The following is a 24,989-nucleotide window of genomic DNA, read 5'->3' as shown; positions in this document are numbered from 1 at the left end:
AAATTTACATCAGCGACATCAACTTTTAAACTTTTAAAACATAGGATTAATCATTACTGGTTAAATTAAGAATGTGATAACTTGTGGTTTCTGTGCAGGTGATGTTTACAGTATAAAGTATGAAACAGTGGAGTGGTGGTTCCAACAACTGTGCCCATACAAAAGGTATGCAGGATGCAATAATATATGCAAACATCTTCCAGAATGAAAGTATCCAAGTACAAACTTTGGGGTTTTTTTGCTCCTATGATTCAGTGACACCAGACAAATGTTTTAAAATGCAACCAATATTTGTGTATACAGAAAATAGATGCCTTGTCATTAGATGTTTATGTCATTGTTTTATGCAGAGGACAAGGACAGACCTTGGATACAGATGAAGATCTTCAGCCACTCAGTCTAAGTTTTGACTTGTTATTTAAGAAATAATTAATGTGACAGGATAAAATGTTTGTATATATTTAGTGTTTTTATTCTTTAGTTTTAACTGAATTAAATATTCAGTATAGTGTATCTTAAACATTATATACTTCACTCTTCAGCTTCTCTTAACCCTTCTCTCAGCTTACTGCATGAGTTTTCTGCCTCAGCCACAACCACCTAGAGCACTGCCACACAATAGCCTGCCCAAGCGCGCCACTTACTGTAGGCCCCTTTGTCATAAACCTTGTTAGCTTACAGTAATACTGTCCCCTGTTTTAAAGTTTGAGCTTATTATCAGTTCAGAACATTTCTGTCAACTGGTCACATGGCATTAGTGGATATTGGATCTCACATGTTTTGAATTATTTGGACATTTATAGGAGCTCTTGAGATCATTTCTGAAGGTTAGTCTATTTCAATACTTTTTGTAGTGTTACGGTTAAATGATTGCGGTGACAAAAGGTTTAAGAATCCCCTTTGAACCAGCAAAATATAACACAGACAAGTCTAAAATATTCAATAATATATTGAGCAAACAATGAGCAAGATACAATGAATCACAATACAGATTTCTAATACAATGCAATTGAGTCACATTTCTAAAGTTATGGGTCACATATATGAAATATTAACTCACCAGAGTCTTGGTAATACAGTGAGATCAGTTATTCTAAATGGAGCTTGGTTACAAACAGAGCAGTCAGGCAAGAAGTGTCAGGGTCAGATGATGACGAAGGACGATGGTAGGCGCGCGACTCCAGTGATATGACACGGTTCGTGTAATTCCGCGTGTTAGTCCGTGTGTCAGTCCTTGCATGTCGCACCACAAACCAGCCAGCCTTTATATATACTGACACAGATTTTCGAACTTTCCAGCAAAGCATGGCAGTATCATTAACCACTTAGATGTTGAACATACGACATGTCGACATATAAACATCCGGTTACGGGAGGTAACTCTGGAGCTCTATAATAAAGGCGTGCTGCTAAAATACTGTTGCCACTGAACATATATGACTGAAATGTGACCCACAACCAACACTCAACACCCTAAACATTGTGACTCATAATTATTATCACCTAACCAATGTTATTACAAATTACAACAAGAAGACAAAGTCATCAATATCCCCTGATATGGCAAAATACTCTTCATGATTATGTCTACGAGTTATGATTATGTCAGATATTTAGGTGTGTATATAGAAAAGTGGAAGGAGAGTATTGAAAGGTTTTTTAAAGTTCTGCTCCAAAAAGGAGCACTATCACCAATTTCAGTCTAAGTCAAACTTGTTGCCATGGAAATGCCAAAAAATATTATATTCAGAAATCCAAAACAACCAAAAGGCACCAGTACACCACCAGACCAATCTATGTGCCACGTTTGGTGAAGAAACATTGAACGGTTTTAGAGTTCTGCTCCGGAAAAGAGCACTACCACCAATTTCAGTCTAAGTCGAACTTGTTGCCATTGAAACGCCAAAAATATTTTATTCAGAATTCAAAAACTACCAAAAGGCACCAGTACACCACCAGATCCATGTATGTGCCAAGTTTGGTGAAGAAATATTGAACGGTTTTAGAGTTTTGCTCTGGAAAAGACAAATGTGCACGGACGGAGTCCATTTTAATACCCCCCACAAAACGAGTTGCGGGGGATAAAAAACACACTCTCGTAACAGTTGTTTGTACATATTCATGTGATGTGTACAGTTTTTTGTGTTTATGCTTTGATAATTTGGCTGCTTTGTCATATTGTAAATATTGAGAAGTTTGTGATAACTTGTAATTATTTACAAACGGTAAATAATTCAATAATTCAGTAAGCTATTTATCAGTGTTAAACTTAATCTGTAAGTACTATACAGCTGTCGTATGAATGTGTAAATGTATAATGTGTAAATGTATGAATGCATAATGTGTGAATGTAAGAATGAAGCAGGGTTTTACCATTATATATATTTTAAATGTTTCTCATTAATCAACAATAACTAAATGTAGTTGTTGTATTGTTATTGCTGTCATTTGATTAGTCTGCACAGTGTGTATCTATGTTTCATTTATTCGTGCAGATGTAGGTGTATTGCTCGTGAAGCTGTCGGTGTGTACTGATTATACCCAGGTCCACACACTTGGTGGGTTTATTATATTTTATGCATTGTGTAATGTCTACATGATAAGAAATGTTTGTTTCCATATATGATATGTATATGCATATCTATGTATGAATTAAAGTACAAATGGAATGTCACACAGTCATCAATATATGTTGAGGCAATGTATAAGAAATAGATTAGCAATAATGATACTTTGTAAATGGTTATATTTAAAGATGACAGTAATGATTGATATGTTTGAATTGTTTCAGGTATTTTTTACATGAACTATCAGAAATAAAGGGCTATAATGCGAACACCACTGTGTCTGTTCTAATGATGAAACAGTTCCGGTTTCATTAAGTGAGTGAGTGGGTTACTGAAGATCAATTCTAACCCGGATCTTCACGGGTCAGAAATAAATATGGGTCACCTTAACCAGAGTTACCTATTGTTCATTATGTTGCTGTCATTATCAATTTTTTAACTGACCCAGAAAATGGATTGTGGGCCATCAGATACATAGAATATTTTGCTGCTCTCACTCTTGCCTTTAATGTTAACTTTTTAGTTAAATGTTGAAATGTTTCATATCATTGCGTTTGGCTTTTTTGAAGGGCCTGTGGTCATAAATTTGAAAATCAATTATTTTTTAATATTGTTTGGAATCATTTATGGTAACAATGGCCTTGAATTTTTGTTCTGAAATATGCATAATATCTTAATTAATTGTATTCAGAAAGATTTTTCTTGAGTCAACATCAAGATATCCCCGTGTCCAACCAAGACAGAGAGAGTGCATTTAATTGACTGACTGTTTCATGGATAGAGACCACAGTGAATTCAATTTGAAGAATGTATAAACATATGATAGCAATACTGGATCTGTACAAACAGACGTTCATCCAACAGTGTGATAATGTTTCTTTGCCGATGTAGTGCCAACATTGAACCTGAGCATCAGGACATCAGGCCACATTGTTGTGACAACATAAATAGGAGTCCACAGAATAACGTATGTATAGTTGGGAATTGCAAACCAAATCCACTATCGACTATCGGAAGATTGTGGTGAACGTTTTTCGATTATAAGGTGAGGTGAGGTGAAATTGGGTTTAACGTTGTGCTTGAGAATATTTCGCTCATATGACGACGTGCATGCGTGTGTATGTGTATGTGCGGCTGTTGTACTAGCCCAGACTGAAGCTGGTTTTATAGTGCTAGTCCACTGAGGTACCATGCCGCAGTGAAGGATGAATACCCCACTCAGACACATTATACTGACTCCAAGCCGACCAGTCCTTGTTGTAACCAATAATGTCGAGCGCCAGGCAGGGACCAACAAGTACCATATTTTAACGTCTTTTGGTATGACGCGGTCGGGGATCGAACCTGCGACCTTCTGCTCTCCGGGCGGACGCTCTAACCACTACACCACGGAGGCGGTCCTTTTCGATTATAATCAAAATATATACATTTTTCATGCAATCACCAATTTTAAGGGTTTTTCCACAACGTAAGATGCAATGTCACAACGTAAAATACCTTCACACAATGTATTTACGTTCCCATAAATGACGTTTCACAATGTCACATCACAACAATGTGACAACATAAATGGGAGTCCACAGAATAACGTGGTATGGATGTACCGTTTTCCCAGAAATTATTGAGATAATCTTTGTTTCCTAATAATGATACTAGAATTTAAAAAAGGTGTTAGTCGCCAATTCGGTCAGATTGTGAAGCTGTTGTGTATTTTCACTGGAAATTTGACAAAGGAACGATATGTTGAACTGATAACGACACAAAACACACTCCGGGCTACACAAAACAGTGGTTGTCAGAGTTTTAAACAGGCCCAGCCTATTGAGAATGTGTGGGGACTAATGAAGGACAGAATAAACCAAAAAGGACTTAGAAATATTGAGGATATGAAGAAAGAAGTGGTCAAATATTGGGATAAGCTGTCGCACGATTTCCTACAAACTTTGATCAGTAGTGTACCTAAGCGCATTCAGTTGTGTATTGCAGGGCAAGGAGGTCTTACATAGTACTGAATCATATCTGAACAGTATGACTTCTAAAGTTTTTATACATGTATTAGATATTTGTCGAAACAACTTCTCAATAACTTCTGGGAAAACTATACTCTCAAAAGTATCATAATGTTCCAACAATGCAAACTTAATTGTGAGCTGGGATACACCCCTTGTACCAATGTGCTGGCAGGTGGTGCAGCTCAGATCACAACCCCGTCAAGAAATCTGGGATATCTTGGGGGAAAACAATAGCAAAAGCAACCATCAATCTCAGGGAAATGCTCTACTGGCTGCTGAACAGTTATCGCCAATACGCCAGTATCACCCATGCGCAGTTCCAGTCAATTACAATTCCGGTATTTTTTCTCACGGTATTTGACAACAACAAAGGACAGAAAAAGAAAAATTTTCACTGAAAGTAACATAAAAGAAAAGTTAAAGATAAAGACAGGGGTGGAAATAACTTTAAAATTGCCCGTGTACTCCGGTACAGTGGCACATGTGATATCACTTGCCCTGATAATTTTTCACTATACCGGCCATTTTCTTGTTGATTATTTAAATAAACAACATAATTAATGTTGGAAAGTCATACCGGTACAGTGTGATATACAAATTTGCTTGCCCAACAGAAAAAAACACTGGACTCGGACATCGGGCAATGGGTTATTTCCACCCCTGAAAGATATGAACCCCACAAAAAAAATCTTAACTTAGTCAGGAGGATGTTACACGACCTATATGATAGTAAGTTCAAGTTCACAAAAGGCATTAATTCTTTCATTCCCTATCAATCTGCTGTAAACGACACTCAAACTAGTCACACAATTATTCGAGGTTACTTAATGAAATAAACAATCTTATTTCACGAATGACAGGAAAACTTCTGAAATGGTGAGAACTGTTACAGTTACTAGCTGTGAGAAAACAAATAAAAGTGGCCAAAAGTCTGTTCACAAAACATGTTACGTTGGCGATGTTTTGAGCAGTAGGTTGACTTTGAAAGTATTCGCCATGTTGATAAGCCACCAATCCTAATATGAGTCAGTGATTGAAGTGAGTTTAGTTTTTCGCCGCTTATAGCAATATGACAGCAATATCACAGTGGGGAACACCAGCAATGGGCTTCACACATTGTAACCATGTGGGGAATCAAACCCGGGCCTTTGGTGTGACGAGCGAACGCTCTAACCACTAGGCTACCCCACCGCCCTTATCAATCGTAATTTGATTTGGGGTACAAATTTCACAATTCACAAAATAAGACCTATAATTCGCGATTACCTCCGTTGCTTTCTTTACGTTTTTGTCATCTGCTATTAGAGAATTGGCACCTGACCAAAGAAATCTAATTGTTGAACTGAATCAACAAAGCCAGTCAAGCTACAAAACAGGTTTAAATCCAAGAACAATTCAGAAAACTTTAAAGGGTTTTCAAGAGCATGGTTCAGTAAAATCGTTGACGAGAAAATCATCACCAAGAATTGAAAGACGACTTTTTTGTCTCGTGAAAAGGAATCGACGGCAAGCTCTTGGGGACTTGACAGCAAAATACAGCCATCAGGTACAGACTACAGTGTCTTCTCGCACTGTCAGAAGAAGATTGTTCACTGTCTGAGAGGTAAAGTAGACATGTGGTAAGCAAGAAAATCACCATTTCTCTTGTTAACTGAGGGAAGAGGTGACAATTCGGTCAGACAAAATTGCATTGGGGAAGAAATGAGTGGGATAATGTCATGTTTAGTGATGAGACACAAGTCCACATCGGGAAAGACAGAAAGTTTATGTGTGGAGAAAGTCTGATGAATGGTTGTGACCCAATTCTTTGGGGATTCGTGCTGATCATGAACGAAATTTGAAGTTTTCAGTTATGTTTTGTGTGTGTGTTCCGTTTACATTCATCGTCTATAGACAGTTTGCCAAGACGACTCCAAGGTGTCCTATGACTATGAGCACAGCATCATATCTCTAAATTCTGAAAATTTGAGGTGAGCACCTTTTTTAATTACACAGATACACAAATTATAAAAAGGGACCTGACTCCGCTATAAATAGCCATGATGTCACCGGTGTGACACTGACTGTATTTGTACTTCCATCATTCCCTTCCGCCGCATTACATAATAACATGATCGGTGGCAGTGAACAGGCAGGACACGTTGGTGAATAGCTGTTGAAGCATCATAATTAATTCTGTTTCATTAATTTAATGAACAGTGGAGTAATTTTGTCAATACCACTAAAATATGGCAATAACTGTTCGGCAGCCAGTAGATCAGTGTCCCTTTAAATAATGCCCCCATAGTCAATATACTACTTTACCTTTGTCAGTGTTGGGTACAGGGATTGGGATAGAGAACTTTAACAATGGACCATTCTCAGGATTATTAGCCATTTTCTGAATTTAGAATGGACCACTGCCCTTGTATCAATAGTAAACTTACCCCAAATTTTAATGGGCCATTTTCTATTCAAATGTGCAAAATGGCCCATGGACCCTGCCTTTCCCAATCCCAGTGGGGAAATTGTGGAGAAAAATGCATTTTTTAACGCATAACAAAATCTCGGACATTCAGAACCTTCTTTTTTTCAAAACAATTAATGTTTTCACTTGCGTTGCATCATGAGGAAGGAAGTTTAACATTCCCAAACCCAGTGTTATATTCGGAGGTTGACCGTGTACGACGCGAGGGAAACTTTTTATTATGTAACCTTTTTACTAGTGGATTAATGATTCCATAATAGCATGATATGACAGTTGTCACGATGTATATACTCACCATCAACGGTGGCTCTTTGGTAGAGAATCCACAAATATAGTACGACCACTTTCGACGACATACTGCAGTATCCCTTTCGTAGAATTGACGTGATAAGAAAGTGGGTGTAAGTAAATACTTGTCCGCCCGTTTCCTTCCTGAAACCGTGAACAAGACTTCGAACAGTGAGTGAATATATCCCCTTGAAATAACGCTTACTGGCGTCGTCTGTCTTTTTCTTGGGCACGAGCGCAGTAGATTCTGCACACATGAAAACAGGCTGTTGGAGTGTTTCGCACGCGCTCGCCAGATAGACCGTTCGCTTTACCTCCTCACAGAGCGGGTACAGCTATGAACACTTTGTTTGGGGGAATTGGGGGGATTCGGGTTCTCATTTCCTTATTTGAGTTCTGTAACCGCGAGTAACTGTAATGCGAATATATCTTTAATATTGATAACTGGCTCTATATGTATTAGAACACCGGTATTTTAGAGTCGGTTAAAACGGCCATTTTAGAAAGAGTCAAAACGGCCAATTATAGTAACTCAGCAAGCGTTCACGGGTGATTTAATCAGAGACCATATAATATCTATTGTCTCTGATTTAATATGTACAGTTGGCCATAAGTGAGTCATCATATTAGAGAAATTCCCATAGACTTGCATGTTAATTAACTCTTGCAAGAATATTTTTCATGAATTTTGTTTCGGTCGAATTGCTTTCAATATTTACCAGCTGGGAAATCTTCTCAGCTACATACATATAGATCTACACATAATTTCCATTCAATTTTCCGATGATTATTGGGAAAACTGCAACTATTCAAACAACATATATTAGACGTACCAATCAGTTTTAACATGGCTGTCTTTGGGATAGATTAAAATTAAGTTGTAGATATCTACTTTAAAATGGTGCTTAATCAGGTGTCATTTGATAACTAATCAACGGAAAGATGACAGAAAAATAGATCTATGTACACGTAGCTGAAGATGATTGCCAAGATGTTTGCAAAATATCACAATGAAATGATTTCTACTCAATTTATGAAAACTATTCTTGCAACAGTTAATTAACATGTAAGTCTACTGTAGATCTACTGTGCAGTAACGTTGCATCAGCATTAAATTGTTTCAGCCTTATAGCGACTAACTCTGCTACATTAATAATTAATTACATGTACAGCATATGAAGGTCAAAATACACATATAACACAACGCACACAGTTTCACTTCACGGTTTTGATATCCGTGGAAAAATCTGTTATCTTTAATTTCGCCCATTCTTTTGTTAGGCAAAGCTAAATTGCTGATAATGGCTACAGTAGTGAAAATTAGGTTATTCGATCGGAAATCTCACCATTTCCCACACGTCATTAGCTACATAACAATTCATAGACTAGGCCCGATTCTGGAAAACACTCAAATAAAAGATGTTGAGGCATACTAAGCTAAAAAAAATGTTTTTAATTGACACTCACAATTGAAAAGCAAAGTGGCCGCCCAAATCGCCTGTAAATAGTAGTAGGTGTGCAGGGTTTTTTCGCCTATAACTGTATCACTATTTTTAAAATATTTGAAACTTCAGTTTTTAAGCCATTTAATGAGTGCATGTTAATCATGAATAAATAGTATCCCAGGCTGAAAAGTGTGTTTTGGACCCTCAAAATTGAAAAACACAAATGGCCGCCACAGTTGCCTCAGCTAGTGGTATAAGTGTGCACAGTGTATCATCACCCGTGATTGTACATCATTTTTCAAACGTTTGACACCTGATATTTTTTAGACATTTAAAGGGTGCTGATTACGAAAACACAGGATACCAAATGAAAAGAAAAATGTTTACGAACCTCAAAAACTGAAAACAAAATGGCCGCAAAAGTAACTGATTTTGTGCAGATTAGGTCATTGTTACCCTGACGGTATTGAGACTGTGGGCAATCAAATAATATTCAAAGTTATACCAATGGACAACTACATATTTTTCATGAACATTTTTAGTCATATCGGATGAAAACAATACCGATAATCAATGAAACTTTAACCAGGGAGAATAGAAGACTTAGATTACCCCTGCTTTAACAAACTATTCTCAACAAAATTAAATTTATCAGTTTATGGTTGAAACATACAAACGTCATAACAGTAATGTTAAATCTATTCATACTTGAATCTCATATACATAAGAATTCCAATTTCTGTTATGCTTAGTAATCTGGTCAACACAACCATAAACAAGTTTGAATTCAACATCTCATATTTTTATAATATTCAAAGATTCATTAAATAAGCATCTTTGTGACTTGACTTTTATTCATGACACGTCATCAATAAACTTTACTACACATTAGAATTGTCATTGAAACAACTTTCCTCATCACTAGGCCTCCTACAGTCACACGCAAAAGTACATGGAACATTTGATCTCCTGCGTTTGCAGCGCATTGTTTGACATTTTCAGGAATGGGATCCAAAGACATCAATGGGGGTTGTTGACTGTTGTTTGCTCCTGTACAGCCCATTTCTGTGAATTCGGGAAGTGATGGAATATATATATATATAGCTTCACAGGTTTTTATCCAGATCATGGTTTGGTAAGCACACGCTGTACGTGGTGGCATAGGGCATCGGTTGTCGGCGGCATCAACTCAGGTTTGCTTGATTTCTCAACCATAATACTTGGCACTGTGTTCACACTTTGAACATTATGAACACCGTATACTAGTACCATGCACACAAACCCTTCAGCGGATGTAGTCTTGTCTTGGTTCACCGCCCAAATCCTTTAGGAGATGATGAGGATGGTTGAGAAAGACCTTCCGGGCTGATCTCTTGGTATGACCATAGAAATAGGATGTGGTATCACAGCCCTTTAGTGCATGAAATGGCAACAAAAATGCAACAGAATGTGCTGGCAGTTTCCAACTTTACCAATTGGAATGTACTTTCTTTTCTGAGCAGTTCCTGTCAACACCGAGATGGTGTCAACTTTGAGAGATGGAGAAGCAGACGGGCATCTGTATCTCTGGCAGCCAGTATGACTGTGCCTGAAGTGATGTTGATGGCATGAAGGATGAGCCGTGCGTTGGCCTACTCATCAGTTGATCCAGGTTTATAGTGGACTTAGAGGACTTGACTGCTTTCTCGTCGGCAAAGCCACTGGTTGCAACTATCTCTTTCTCATGAGGAACAGTTGCCAGTAACTCTTCAGATAAGAAGCAAGCCAGGTCAGCTTTGTTGTCACTAAGAGCTATGAAGTTGGCCCAGGAGTGGGGAGGTGGCCCATCTCTGCCTTTCACAATACGTCGTATTGGCCTTGTTGTTTGGGACCTTCGTTCGTCTTGCAACTTTAACATTTCATAACATGATTTGGGATGTCGATTATTGTCCAGATGTAATATTCTGCACCAATATTTGATACATCTGCCGTAATATTTAACGCATAATTGGGTCCTGCCAATTTCACCAAGTACAGCATTGGACGAAACATTTCTATTAACACACAGGAAACGTTTGAAAAAGAAACATTGGATTTTCTCAATGTGAGGACGATATGAATGCTCCCAGATTTCACTACCGTACAATAATATTGGGGATATCTTACTATCAAATATTGCTGAAGCAACTTTCAAAGAACAGCTTTCTATCAAAATTACATAATAATAATGGTCGAAATATTCCAAATGATAAATCCTACAATATATACTATTCAAATATCATGTAAAGTACACAATATATGATTAAAAATACTCACATTTGTGTTGCTATACAGACAGGATTTCAGACAGAGAAGTGACCATGTGGATAGCACAGTGAATCAGTATTTGCATGAAGATTTTGTGCTGGGGATAGGTCATGTGATCATCAATTATGAAAGTGGGGCTATATACTTACTAATGATTGCAAAACTTTTGCCATTACGCACGATTTGAACCCTAGCACTTTGGATTTCAAGTCTAGTGTGTTAACCACTACAGCCCGTTTGAGACAAAATAATACCAATGAATTGCAATCTAACATAAAAACAAATAGACATAAAGGAATCAAACCAACACGGACAGCAATACAAACAACAGACCAACTCTAGAAAAAAATTGCATAATTTGTGTCACAAAAAAAAAAAGTTGTTTACGAAACTGTCATCATTTATTTGTGCGTTTTCCCAGTTTGTTACAGTTGAGTTGAGTTGAGTTGGGTTTTACGTCACATCGGCATTATTCCAGCCATATAGTGACGAGAACAAGTTTGCATTAATAAACATTGTAAGTACATACTCGGAATGAGTTTTATTTAAAAAACCATATCAAATTTAAAGGCAGGCAATTTGTTAGTCACATTTCACAGTTACAATTTATGATAGTTACATTTCACAGTTACAATTTATGGTACAGATCAACTTCCCTCAGGTAGTTCACTATCAGATGAGCGCTCGCGCGGGAGAACAGATCTTTTAGGTTTGTTGCATCATAATGTGAGTCCCTTGCAGACGATAAGTCCACGCATTCAAGCAGAATATGCTTGATGGTGAAAACCTCATCGCAAGAGACACACATGGGGGGTCCATCCCCATCCTTTTTCAGCAGCTAGTCATGAGTAAATCGACTGTGGCCAATACGACATCGTCGTAAAAGTACCTCATCACGTCTTGACTGACAACCCAAGTAGGTATAACCAATTGTTGGTTTCAATTGATACAGTTTATTTCTTCCTACTTGAGTGTCCCATCGTTTTTGCATGAGGTCCCGAGTATAGCTTTTGATAGTGGGTTTGAAAACACTGTACGGGATTAGCAGTGGAGATAAGGGCTTGTCAAGAGCTGCTTTTGCTGCAGCATCGGCTTTTGTGTTACCTGCTATGCCGACGTGACCCGGCAACCAGCAGAGGACGATGTCACATTGACCAGCAGAGAGGTCGTTGTAAAGTTCCAAAATGTCCAGAATGATTGGGTGACTTGAAGTAACATTTTGAAGTGCTTGAAGGCAAGATAATGAATCTGTGAAAATGATGAAGTTTTTTGGAATGATTCTGCTGTTTAATATAGGTCAGTAGTATATACAATGATTGTCCGAGACCAAGTCCAACAAAAGCCTCTGTAAAGCTTTATTTCATTAATAAAGCTTTTGTCAGGCCCTTAGACCTCACCGCCATTGTATATACTACTTTTGAATCCCCAGTTAACTTCCCGGTCACTATGACCGCGAACCAGCACTTTCCTGATCACGTGACGCCCTATTTCGTGTTGACCTCAATGAAACAGTTTAATGTGAATCACTCGACAAGGTAAGTGTTAAAGGTCACATGCAACGTAAAACACAACTTTGCAGATTCTGATACCTTTCGGTATGGACATACCGAAACAAATCGTCAAAAATGCGAATTCAACGTATAAAGTTGAAAAATACCGCGATGAAAAAACCGCGCGAAATCGGAGTTCAAACGTTTCACTAATTTTCCCCAGACTTTTCTGGGGAAAACGGGTTTCAACAGCTGGTCTGCGCTCATAGCACGTGCGCAAGTAAATAGGTTCGCGCAGCTTGGTAGCGGGTTGTCGGGTGAATACCCGGTGAAGGCTTTGGTGTGAGCTATTTTTCTAATGTTTTGTTTGATATCTCACAGGAGTAGTGTGCCTCGTCACCCTGGCGGGATTTTCAAGATGGCGGCACATCCGGTCCCCATGGGCGCCGCCATCTTGGATCAAGATGGCGGCATACCACGGTGACTGGATGTGCCGCCATCAGGGGAGATCACTCGGTTCCGGTTCCGTGGAGTGCGCGCGCGCTCGCGATGACGCCACGTCCCGGTTCCGGTGGATGCCGCATTACGACGATGACGTCATCTCCGGGCCAAGATGGCGGACGCCAGCGTTTCAAGATGGCGTCCCATCCGGTGGGATTGCGTGAGATCTTGCGGGATCTCGTGGACTCTCGCGGGATCTCGCGAGCGTAGACGCCTTTCAAGATGGCGGAACGGACGAGCGGCGGACGGGACGGAGAGGGGAAGGAGAGGGAAGGAGGGAGGGAGGGAGAGGGGTGAGGGGTGAGGCGGACGATGGCGTGGCTAGACAAGTGTGTGTGTGTGTGTGTGTGTGTGTGTGTGTGTGTGTGGTTAAAAGCTTTTGGATGTAGCATTCTTTCGAGCGAGGTGGGTGGCCCTGAAAAGGGCCGTTGGTATGGGTGGGTGAGAGATCACCGAGGTATCTATTGTGGTGATGGTGGTGCACTGGAGGCAGTGCTGCTGGAATCGTCCATGGGTTCGACAAACTCCAAGATGCGTTGAAGTAGAGAGTACATGGTGTCTATGCGATCTTGAACGAGGAGGACCTTGTCATGGAGTAGAGCAAGTAGATGTTGGCTTTCACGTTTACTCACTTTCTTTGGAGGTTCACTTGACTGGTGGGTGGGAGCCGGTCGTTTCTGGGTCTTGTTAGAGCAGTTCATACTCTTATGGTCCTCTTTACCACAGTACCGGCAGGGATGTGGACAGGCGTAACTGAGATGACCTTCGTTTTTTCCACAGTTGTAGCAGGTGTTGTTATCGTGCTCGTTGTTGTCCTTGGTCTTCTTGGGACATACGTAATGGCGATGGCCTTGAGCACCACACTCGGTACAGGTCACCTTGGGACAGTGTAGATAACTGTGGTCATCTGTTTCACACAGCCGGCAACGGAAGGAGGCGGAGGCGGGAGACGACTGCATGCTTCCAGTTTCAGTCAGCAACTGATGGGGAGAGCTGAAAAACCTCGAGTTTATATAGCCGGGGTTGATGACGTCACTTTGACGCATCTGGTTAGCACTGGATGCATCTGGTTCGCACCACTCTCATCCTGACTCAACAGGTCGATAGGCTAGTGTGACGTCATGGGGTATGTCATCATTCCTATAAATAACAAATGAGGTCATGGTGTGCACTGCCACGCTTAGGACGACCAAGTGACGTCATAGGGTGACGTGACTTATATAAACCAGGCTCAGCGTGGGTCTTACCAGTTCTCACATGCCGTCACCACGAATGAACGAAGATGAGCTTGAAGAGGAGCCTGTGCCGTACCAGTTGGAGCGGACGACCCAAAAAACAACCAAGAAATTTCGGACTGGTACTCAGCGCTTCAACCTGACGTTCAATCCAACTTGGCTGCAGCGTCAACAGCCTGAAGACCTCCCCCGTCGTTCTCAGAGAACAGTTTGATGCAGTGTTAGCAGATTTGAGAGACGATGTGGGCGGACAGGATGGTGATCGTGTGGGATTGGCCCTGGAACACCCAGCCCAGGATACACCCATCCGAATCACGTTTCGGCAGATGGGTGACCTCCAGGGGGAACACATCATGGCTGAAGTGGAAAAAGTACAGCAAAGCAACCACGACTTACATATCGATGACACCATGGACATATACTTACTGCATGTAGAGGATCCTGATCGTATCGGTGAGGGGCACGGCCGGCCAAGGCACCTCGTTGGCTTAAACACTTTCCTGGAAAAGAAACAATGCATCGTCCAAATCAAGAATGAGGATCAGCTCTGCTTTGCCTGTGCCCTGGTCGTGGCCAGTCACCACGAACACAAACCCGATCCTGTGACCAAAGAATGGACGAAGGAATGGAAACGGCTTTGTGATAGTCGCAGCCCAGTTCAACTGAAGGCTGCCAAGGGCTTGTTTCGTCAACTCAAGATCCCCGAAGGTCCTTGTACAGGACATGCCACGTGGGAGTTGTTCAGTCAACGTTTGGCACCTTACTATCAGCTCAAAGTCTACTCCCAAGATGTGATGAATCGCCTCCTGTACAAGAGTGAAGTGCCTCAACCCACCAAGATCCTTCACTTGTATCATCACCATCAGCATTACGATGTCATTACATCCATGCCTGCTTTTACAGGTCGTGTCTACTACTGTGAAACTTGTGACCAAGGATACGACCACGCTGAAGATCATCGATGCACCCGAGAATTTCAATGCCACTGGTGCCAATGTCTTGGATACTGTGGCGACGTGGACAATGAAGGGCTCTCCTGTCTCCAATGTGGCGGATGGTTCCGAAACTCGTACTGTTTTGAACGGCATCGGACGGCCTCCACCAAGCATCCCAGCACCTGCTCCACCATCCACACGTGTCATCGATGTCTGGCCAAAGTCAACGTGAGGAAAATCCAGGGCATGGCCAACCACCAGTGTGGCACGAATCGTGACTGTAAGATCTGCAAAGAACCCTTGAAACCCAACCACCAGTGTTACATGTCCGTCATCGAACCACCGAAACAAAATGAAGACGGTGAAAACAAGGATGAAGACAAAGAACGGCAACAGCGTCAGTTCATCTTCTATGACTTTGAATGTACTCAAGATCAAGGAACTCATGTTCCCAACTTGTGTGTGGTGCATCTGGGATGTGGAAAATGTATTTCCGAGGCTTCGGATCAGTTGTGTGACAAGTGCCCCTGGCGTAAGGAAGGAGAAGGGCCTAGCCGCATCAAAGTGTTTCGGGGATCTACGACCTTGAAGGACATGGGCGACTGGCTGATGGCCCTGGCAGAAAAGAAACAGAAGAAGAAGAAGAAACGTAAGACACCCCAGCAGCAGCCGTCGGGCCGTGCCTCGAAACAACCCAAACTGTCATCACCAGAACCCGATGATGATGATGTAGAACAACAAGACGACAAAGAACAAGACGATGAAGACGACATTTCCCCTACCATTGATGATGATGACGTTTTAGTCATTGCTCACAACTACCGTGGGTATGATGGACACTTGCTCCAACAGTACTTTCATCAACATCTCGTGAAAGCGCCCCAGGTCACACTTCGAGGGAATCACATCTTGCAGATGACAGTGGGACGCCTTGTTTTCAAGGATTCACTCAACTTCCTCACGATGGCTCTGAAGCAGTTTCCCAAAACGTTTGCATTGACGGAACTCAAGAAAGGCTACTTCTCTCACTTCTTCAACACCGAAGCTCACCAAGGCTATGTGGGTCCTTATCCTCCCGTGTCTACCTCACGATCCTGACAGCATGTTTCCTGCGAACGTAAAGCTTTCTTGGCCTGGTACGATGCACAGGTGGCTGAAGGGACTGTCTTTGATCTGGATGAGGAATTGTTGACCTACTGTCAGAGTGATGTGGACATTTTGCGTCCGAGGCTGTGCTGCATTCAAAACATATTCATCCAACAGAACAACGTGGACCCTTTCTATGAAGCGGTGACTCTACCCATGGCTTGCATGCTCACCTTCCGAAAACAGTTTTGGAACCCCGCACCATTGCCATCCTACCTACTCAAGGTTATCGCCTCGCAGCGCTGTATACTCGCTTCAGTGTCTCCACTGGCTCAACTAGGTCATGCATCAACACCCTGGGGTCCACATCCAACATGCTCGGAATGGTGGAGAAGTAGGCTTTGACTGTGCTGGCGGTAGTCGCTACATGGTGGATGGCTACTGACGACAAAACCACGCACCGTGTATGAATACTTGGGCTGTTTCTGGCATGGATGTACTCGCTGTTACAAGACGGGCGATGTGAACACCATGCTAGCTTGGGTACAACCCCTGGGAACGATACCATCATACCATGTACCGACTGGGTGTGTTACGTCAACATCCCGACATCGACCAAGTGGTGACCCTCTGGGAATGCGATTTTCTGAAACAACAGAAAGACAATGGTGACCTGAGAGCCTTCCTGACCACACTGCAAGGACCCCATGCCTACATGTCTGACCCGTTGGATCCTAGAGATGCTTTCTTTGGAGGTCGTACCAACGCCACCAAACTGTACTATGAAGCCAAAGAAGATGAAGAAATTAAATATGTGGACATTTGCTCGCTGTACCCTTACATCTGCAAGTATGGTACTTTTCCCGTGGGACATCCCGAGATCAAAGATCATCCTCCCGTGTCTGACTTGTTTGAGCTCCACGGTCTGATCCAGTGCCGAGTCTTGCCACCCACCGACCTCTATCATCCTGTTCTTCCTTACCGTGTCCAGGGTAAGTTGTTATTTCGTCTGTGCCGTGCTTGTGCTGAAGAGCAGTTGGATGCTCCCTGCCCCCACAGGGATGAAGACCGGGCATGGATCGGTACCTATGTCAGCAAGGAGCTTCAGTTTGCTGTTGAAAAGTGTGGCTATCAAGTGCTTCACATCTTTGAGGCTTGGCACTTTGACACGCTCGCCACCTACGACCCTGACACTCAAGAGGGAGGACTGTTTGCCAAGTATGTGAACAATTTCTTCAAGATCAAGCAAGAGGCCAGTGGATACCCAGAAGGCTGTCCAGACCCAGACGCCTACATCAACGAGATACAGCAAAAAGAAGGAGTCACCTTGGATCCTGCTCACATTCGCAAAAACCCAGGACTACGTGCTTTAGCCAAAGCCTGCCTAAACAATCACTGGGGTAAGTTTGGTCAACGCGTTGGGTTTGCCAAGACAGAATACATCAATTCCCCTGAGAGGTACTTTGCCCTCCTCTGGGATGAGCGCTGTGTGGTGAAAGACATTAACATCATCAATGAAGATCTCATCTGTGTCACTCACAAACCTCAGGTAGAATTTCACGACCCCCATCCAGCCCACAATGTGGCCATTGCAGCCTGGGTGACAGCACAAGCCCGTCTCAAGCTGTATTCTTATTTGCAACCCTTGGATCGTCGTGTCCTCTATTTTGATACGGACAGTATCATCTACATTCACCGTCCACTAAGCTACAACCCTCCACTGGGAGATACCTTGGGGGGAGCTGACTGATGAACTTGGAGGGGGCAACAGTATTCAAACCTTTGTCTTGGCAGGACCCAAGAATTATGGCTACAAGCTACGTCATCCTCAATCTGACGGCAGTGTGGGCATCAGCAAGGTCCGGGGATTTACTTTAAATCACAGGGCGAGCCAACATGTCCACTTTGACAGCATGAAGAACCTCGTCTGTCAGAGGGATCAAGCTAACATCACGGTGCCGTACCCACACCACATCATTCACGGAGGACTTCGCCAGGGCAACGTGTTGCTGTCCAAGGACACTACCAAAACCTATCGCTTGGTCTACACCAAACGCCGAGTGCAGTACGACCCCCAAGGCGTCCCCCAGGGAAACTCTCCCCTAAGGTTATAAAGAGTGAACACATCCCTCCCATGGACTTTTGTTGCAGACATGCTCTGATCTATTGATGTTTAACCCATAAAATGTGATTGCCTTGTGAATGATTGCTCTATCATTCAATAAAATGTGTTTGTATTGCACTCTTGTGTTATGTTGTCTCTCTCTTCAGGGCCAGGCCTGGTGGAGTCCATGGTCACCCTCAACCCTGTTGTACCCTGTTCTTAGACTCAGACCTGGTGGAGGCCACGGTCACGTTTACCATGTATAGGTACTGTCACAAAAGGGAAGAGAAGGGAGAGCAGAAAGGCGCAGTGGAAGCGTGCTGGGCTCATAACCCAGAGGCCCGTGGATCGAAACCACGCTCTGCTCTGTATTTCTTTTTTTCTTTCTATGTTGCGAATACAACCCCTTGAAGTGGGTTGACGTCGTCACACACCCTATGACGTCATCACGACCGTGTGTCTATAAATAAAGAGACGTTTCTGTCAGAGTCATTACAGATTCTGGTGTCTAAGAAAAAGGATGGAACCTGTTCACCGCGATAGGCCTAGGGAGAATCGTTGTGGTCTCGTGCTCGCTATCAAGCAGGTCGAAGCCGTGGTTGACAAACTGATGGCGTTTAAAGTCCTGACCATCCTCATGAAGGCAGAGATTATCGAAAAACCTCGGACCTCCTTTGACCGTGTCAGAGAATTGTTAGACATGCTTCCCCGACGTGGACCCCAGGCTTACTCCCTCTTCTGCAAAGCTTTGGAGGAATGTGGAGAAACAGAAGCCATGACCTTGCTGGGTCTCAAGACTCCAACTGACAAGGCACAGTCACAAGTGACAGTCCACTGGTTATTCTTCTATGGAATCAAGTCACCGTTGAGTAACTTTCATCCAGCTGTGTTTACCTTGGATGGTTTTACATTTAATTGTGTTGAACAGTGTTACATGTACTCTAAAGCCATGTACTTTGGAGATTTGGACAGTGCAACGCGTATTCTGCAAGAGGCTGTTCCAGCAAAGCAAAAACGTCTGAGGCGATGTGTGAAAGGCTTTACTCAAAAAGTGTGGGACACAGTCAGTCTTAATGTGATGACCAAGGCGATAACGGCTAAATTTTCCCAGAACAAGGACTTGAAACAGAGATTGATTCAATCTTACCCTAAGTCGTTGGCTGAAGCTAGCCCCTTTGATCAAAGATGGGGAATAGGAATGGGTGTATCTCATCCTGATATTGACAAACCCTGGAAATGGTCGGGGAAAAACAAGTTGGGAAAAGCGCTCATGCATCTTCGTGACACGTTGTTGTTGTGAATGACGTCATCCATGGACAAACTCCAATGACGTCATCCATGCACGCCCCACGTGACGTCATCCTGTGTATCTATATAAAGACTCTTGCCCCATCGTGATTCGTCTTCATGTTGTTCACGCTGCTCTTTGTGCTCGCCACCTATCTAGAAGAGAGACACTTTTTAGAACAGTTCAGAGAAGCGGTGCAAGACGCCATCCAGAAACAACACGATCGTGACGTCATTTGAAGTGACGTCATAGCTCAAGCGCTGCTGGTGTTGCCTATAAAAGCGCCAAGATCGATCGGCGGGTCATCAGTTGCATCAGCTCAGTCGTTGAAGATGGCATCTCCAGGCAACCTCCCTTCTTCTTTTCGTCAACTTGGCCGCCCAGGCAAAGGACCTCGCTTCTGACATGGCCCATCTCCACAACACCATGATGGCTCAAAGCCAGTTATACAAGACCAACTACATGGATCTCCAGGACCGCCGCGTGTGATGGAACAAAAGTTGCCATCGATCATCCGCAAAGCTGGCAGGTATTCATCCGAAAAGAGAAACACTGTATGGAATGATGGGTCGCCTTCTGTGAGTTGACTGAGGAAGACTATTACTGGATGGCGTATCACCAAGACCACTTAGAGATCCTTTCCGACAGCGCCAACAACTCTGTTCGCTTGATACTCATCGGTATCAACGATGCGTATGCCAAGGAAAATGCAGGGGAGACCTTCCTCAGCAAGCTGTTCCACATCGTGTTCAAGTTGAGGAATGGACGTCCTATGGCCTATGACCATGGTGTGCTGTACAGCAAGCTGCTGGACAAACTCCAGGTGAAACTCTGGCCTCACCCACCCAGCTATGATCTTCGATATGCCACCTGCACTCTACCTTTGTTCTCCAACGATCCAGAGGTCACCGACATGACGCCCAAACCCGTCCCTCGAAAAAGAGGCACTCCCAAGACCACTCCTACCAAGACTTCTCCAAAGAAGAAGAAGAAGAAGGAGGAGGAGACCCCCACCAAGGTCTCCACCCCACCCCTTCCCAAGACCCCCACCAAGAAGACGCCACCTCCCCAGGTGACCCTGGCCCTGGCTTCTCCAAAGAAACAGAAGAAGAAGAAGAAGCCAAACAAGGAGCCCCCCACCAAGACACCCACCAAGAAGACGTCACCTCCCAAGACACTCACGAAGAAGGCACCCCCAAAGCCTAAGAGTCTCAAAGCACCCCAGACTCCCAAGAAACAGTTGGAGATGACTGACTTGTGAGAGAACTATCCACAAGTCAGCCAGGCTAGGGTTGAAGAGAGCGAGAAGGGTCAAGGGATCAGTCCTGCTAGCCCCAAAGAGATCCCCCCAGGCAGAGTTACCTCCAGATCTTCAAGACTTGTATGATCTACTCCCGATGGCTGTCACCATGGAAGCAGAGCAGACAGCTCCAGAGAGGGCTCCAGAGGCGACTCCAGAGACGACTCCAGTGAGGGCTCCAGAGACGGATCTGGTGATGGCTTCAGTGACGGCTCCAGAGGAGCCAGAGGACATCATTGACATCCCCATGTTTAACGATGAAAATCATTTTCATCAAGGTCAAATGGACTTTTTGCGTTGTTCTACCTGCAATCCCGATGATCACCTGAACTGGTGGTGATCTGTGGATGTACTGTTGTTGATCTGTTCGCCATGGTTTGTTCCTCAATAAAATGTGAATTCCATTTCAAAGGGTTGTGTCTTCTATATCTTCAGGGATCGTAGCTCTTGGAGGTCATCTCCGGTGCAACCCGCAGGGTGGTAAGACGTGTGTCAGTATGTCAGGGACACTATCAGGGACACTGTTAGACTCACTTTACGTCATCCCTTTACCATGTTGATTGCAGGCCCTACAGGGTCGGGTAAAACATCGTTTGTCAAAGCCTTCATGGAACATGTGTTTCAACCAGGGATCCTTGATCTTCCTCCTCAGGGGATCGTGTGGGTGTACAGTGAATGGCAACCCATGCATGAGGACTTGGAAGTTCTGACCTCGAGGTTAGGGATACCCCTGACGTTTGTGCAAACCACGGGGGGAAGCCAACACGCAGTTACCTGCAGGGTCTGGGGCTAAGACCGAGGAGGGTTTGCCTACGCCCCATTCGTTGATCATTGATGATTTGCTGGGCGACAATACCAAAGAGGAAGAAGCCGAGGTCCTGCGATGGTTTACCAAGAAAAGCCATCATCGCCCAACACGTCCGTGTTGTACTTGACCTAAAACCTCTTTGCTTAATCGCCTCATCATCCGCACCATTAGTTTAAATGCCCACTACATGGTGCTGTTTAAAACCCGAGGGACGCCAAAATGGATCACTTGGCCAGACAAATCTTTCCAGGACAGACGGCCTTCCTTCGGGAAGCCTATGAGGATGCCACTTTGGCTCCTTATTCCTATTTGTTTCTGGACTTGAAACCGACCACGGCCAAAGAGCACCGCAATAATGTCCCATCTCTTCGTAACCCCACCACCCTTTACATTCCCAAGTCGTGATAAATAGAGATGATCGTCTACCCTACGGTCAGTTGACCCAGAGCTGCCATGGGAGACAGACGGAAACAGACCCAGCCCACAAACGTGCTGTTGCCACAGGCTTGTTTAAACCGATCCATAAAACACTCCTGACCACCTTGGGTCGTGATCCCACCGAACAACATCGATCAGGTGTGCAACGGCTGTACGAAAGTCTAAGTGCTCCACCTCCTCCCTCTGCTTCCTCCAAACAAAGACGTTCCTTAAAGCAGTTGTACCCCACAGCACCCACCATGAACACATTTGTCCCTGTCAGTACGCATCGTGCCTCTCCTGCCGCCTTCTCTCCCCCTTCATTCACATCGTCTCCCCTCTCTCCCACCATGATTCAACCCTTTCAACCCTTGACCCAACCTCGTACCACCAGCACCAAACGCACCGGCAAGAAACGCACGGGTGCTAAACGCCCCAGCCCGGGCACCCCACGCAAAGGAAGCCACAGAAGCATGCCCGCCCGCAGAAAAGTCAAACCCATCATCGTGAAGAAACGACTGCCTTCGGCAGAGAGCGTGGCTGTCAAAGGACGTCATCGACTGTTGCAATGGTTTGTCATTGCCGTGAGAAATATGCGAGCAGGACGTGTTCCTTTGAAGACGCAGCACAAGACCTGGCTGTTGAGGCACCAAGACGTGCTGACCAAGATTGCGAATCCACGACTACCTATGGATGAACGCCTGAATTACCTGATGAAACGCAGTGGAAGTGGTACGTTGACTGGAGTTTCGACCCGTATCTTGCTGAACTGGCAGTCCAACCTACAGGAAAACAGCAGAAGCCCTCAGCGCCGTTAAGCGCCGTGCCCCAAAGAAACCCAGGCGTCGCAAGTCACCCACCCGCAAGAGAACAAGAAGAAGAAGAAAAGGGTCACTTCACCGTCAGCCCCAGGTGCAGCCTTGACCCGGATGGTGTTAAGAAGTCAAAAGAAGAAGAAGACAACAGTGGCCTTACCCCCACTCCCTCCAGCGACATTACCATAAATAGAGGCCTCCCACCCCCATCCTGGTCAGTTTAACGGTAGCAGCTGCAGGGACGACACCATCATGTCTGCACGTTTGAAACGTCACAGAGAAGCGCTCTGTCATGTGTGTAGTCCTTCTGCGACACCAGCCATGCAACAGGCTATTTTGAAACAGGCCCCATCGGAACTGATTCAAGCCATCTGTGAATGCGTGGTGAATTTGTATGGAGGCAACATTCCTATGACAACACAGCAACGTCAACGTTTACAAAAGCATGGGTCACTGATGCATACGTTGATGAAAAAAGAAGGTGTCTGTGTCCAAGAAACGTCAACTATTACAGCAGAAAGGAAGGGGATTGGGTCTCTTGTCTGCCTTGGCATCGGTGGTGGGTCCCTTGGTGTCTGGCCTGTTGGGTAGATGATCCTCAAGGAAGATCCTCAAGGAAGATCATAAATAGAGGACGCATCCTAGATTGGGGTTAGTTGCATCTACACCGTCCTACCACCAAGATGAAGCATGCACGGAAGATGGTGATAGTCCCAGAAGAGGTATGGCAAAGTCTGCAAGAAGAAAAACGTCAACGGCATTTGCTCAAGTCCAACCTGTTGGAACAGAAACGCGTGCACACGCTTCACGATATGGATTCCCTCGTCCGTGATGACACGGTGCCCTTTAGGGACCGAGAGCAGCAGTATAACACCTTGTTGCAACACACCTTGGCGTTTCAAGACCAAGCCACGACCAAACCTTTAGAAGCCACTGGCACCCCCAGGACGGGCACCCCCAGGACGGGCACCCCCAGGACGGACACCCCCAGGGTTGGAACCCCCAGGGCGGGCACCCCCAGGACTGGAACTCCTCACCGTAAGTACAGTTGACTTACTGAGTCACATGCATGTTCCCATGGTGTAGAGGTCGCCTTCCTCAGAATGAGTCCACGAAGCACAGGGTAGAGCAGTGGCTCATGGTTTGTTTTTGTTTTAGAACCCGATGATGTCGAAGCCATTCTGCATGAAGTCGTGCAAACGGTTCCCAAAAGGCCAAGCCAAGGCCAGGCAGTTGATGGCCCGTATTCGTGCTCATCCCGACTTGGTTCAAATTCGTGGTGGAAGGGGAACCCATGCCTGGGACGCACATGGTGGATCTCATCAATGATCTTGTTCGACAACGTACCAAATCAGACCCTCCACAGGGTTGGAATATTCTGGGTCAGTATCTCGCTTCCAGCAACGTACCCCATGAACTGATTGGCAACCCTCTACGCTGGTCCTGGATGATGAAAACCAAAGGGTCATCCACCCAGCCTCCTGACACCCCGGTGAAACGTCAACACCCTCCACCCACTGACTTGTTTTTGACACCACCCGCATCCAACCTTCCTCTGGAACCCCAGAAGAAGAAGAAAGCTGCAGAGACCCCCTCCTCCCCTCTCAACCGGGTTCGTCAGTGGATTCACTTTTAATAAAAGGGAGCAGAGGGTGATGTCAACGACAGTGTCACCATGAGACGTCCAAAGAGAAACAACAACAGCAAAGCATCATCGTCTCTGTCTCCTGCATGGACACGATGGCTCCACCACACCTATTACGATCCCAAACACCCAGCAGGCTATGGAGGGTGGCTTGCCTTGTGGCAAGCAGCAGGCCGACAAGCCAAAGCAGGACATCAAGACAAAGCAGGACCCAGAAAGGGGGGACCCAAGAATGGGGGACCCAGGAATGGGGGAAGCAAAACGGGGCCAAGGCCCACACAACGTCAGGTTCGCCAATGG

General features: G+C 44.3%; 1 protein-coding gene across 2 annotated transcripts in view; it reads right to left on the bottom strand.

The window, feature by feature from the left end:
* Positions 1-7,768, bottom strand: part of LOC124258233 — a 59,771-nt gene extending 52,003 nt beyond the window's left edge. Inside the window, exon 1 of one of the 2 annotated variants that reach the window (XM_046692298.1) lies at positions 7,342-7,768. In XM_046692298.1, coding sequence (XP_046548254.1) covers positions 7,342-7,591 — 250 coding nt within the window. In that variant the 5' untranslated portion in view covers positions 7,592-7,768. The remainder of the gene's footprint in view (positions 1-7,341) is intronic. The other variant, XM_046692299.1, reaches the window with a different exon arrangement.
* Positions 7,769-24,989: the final 17,221 nt, after the last annotated feature.

Source organism: Haliotis rubra, unplaced genomic scaffold, assembly GCF_003918875.1.
Source record: "Haliotis rubra isolate DU_JTF1 unplaced genomic scaffold, ASM391887v1 Scf688, whole genome shotgun sequence".
Taxonomy (NCBI): Eukaryota; Metazoa; Mollusca; class Gastropoda; order Lepetellida; family Haliotidae; genus Haliotis; species Haliotis rubra.
This window is presented reverse-complemented; position numbering and strand designations above follow the sequence as displayed.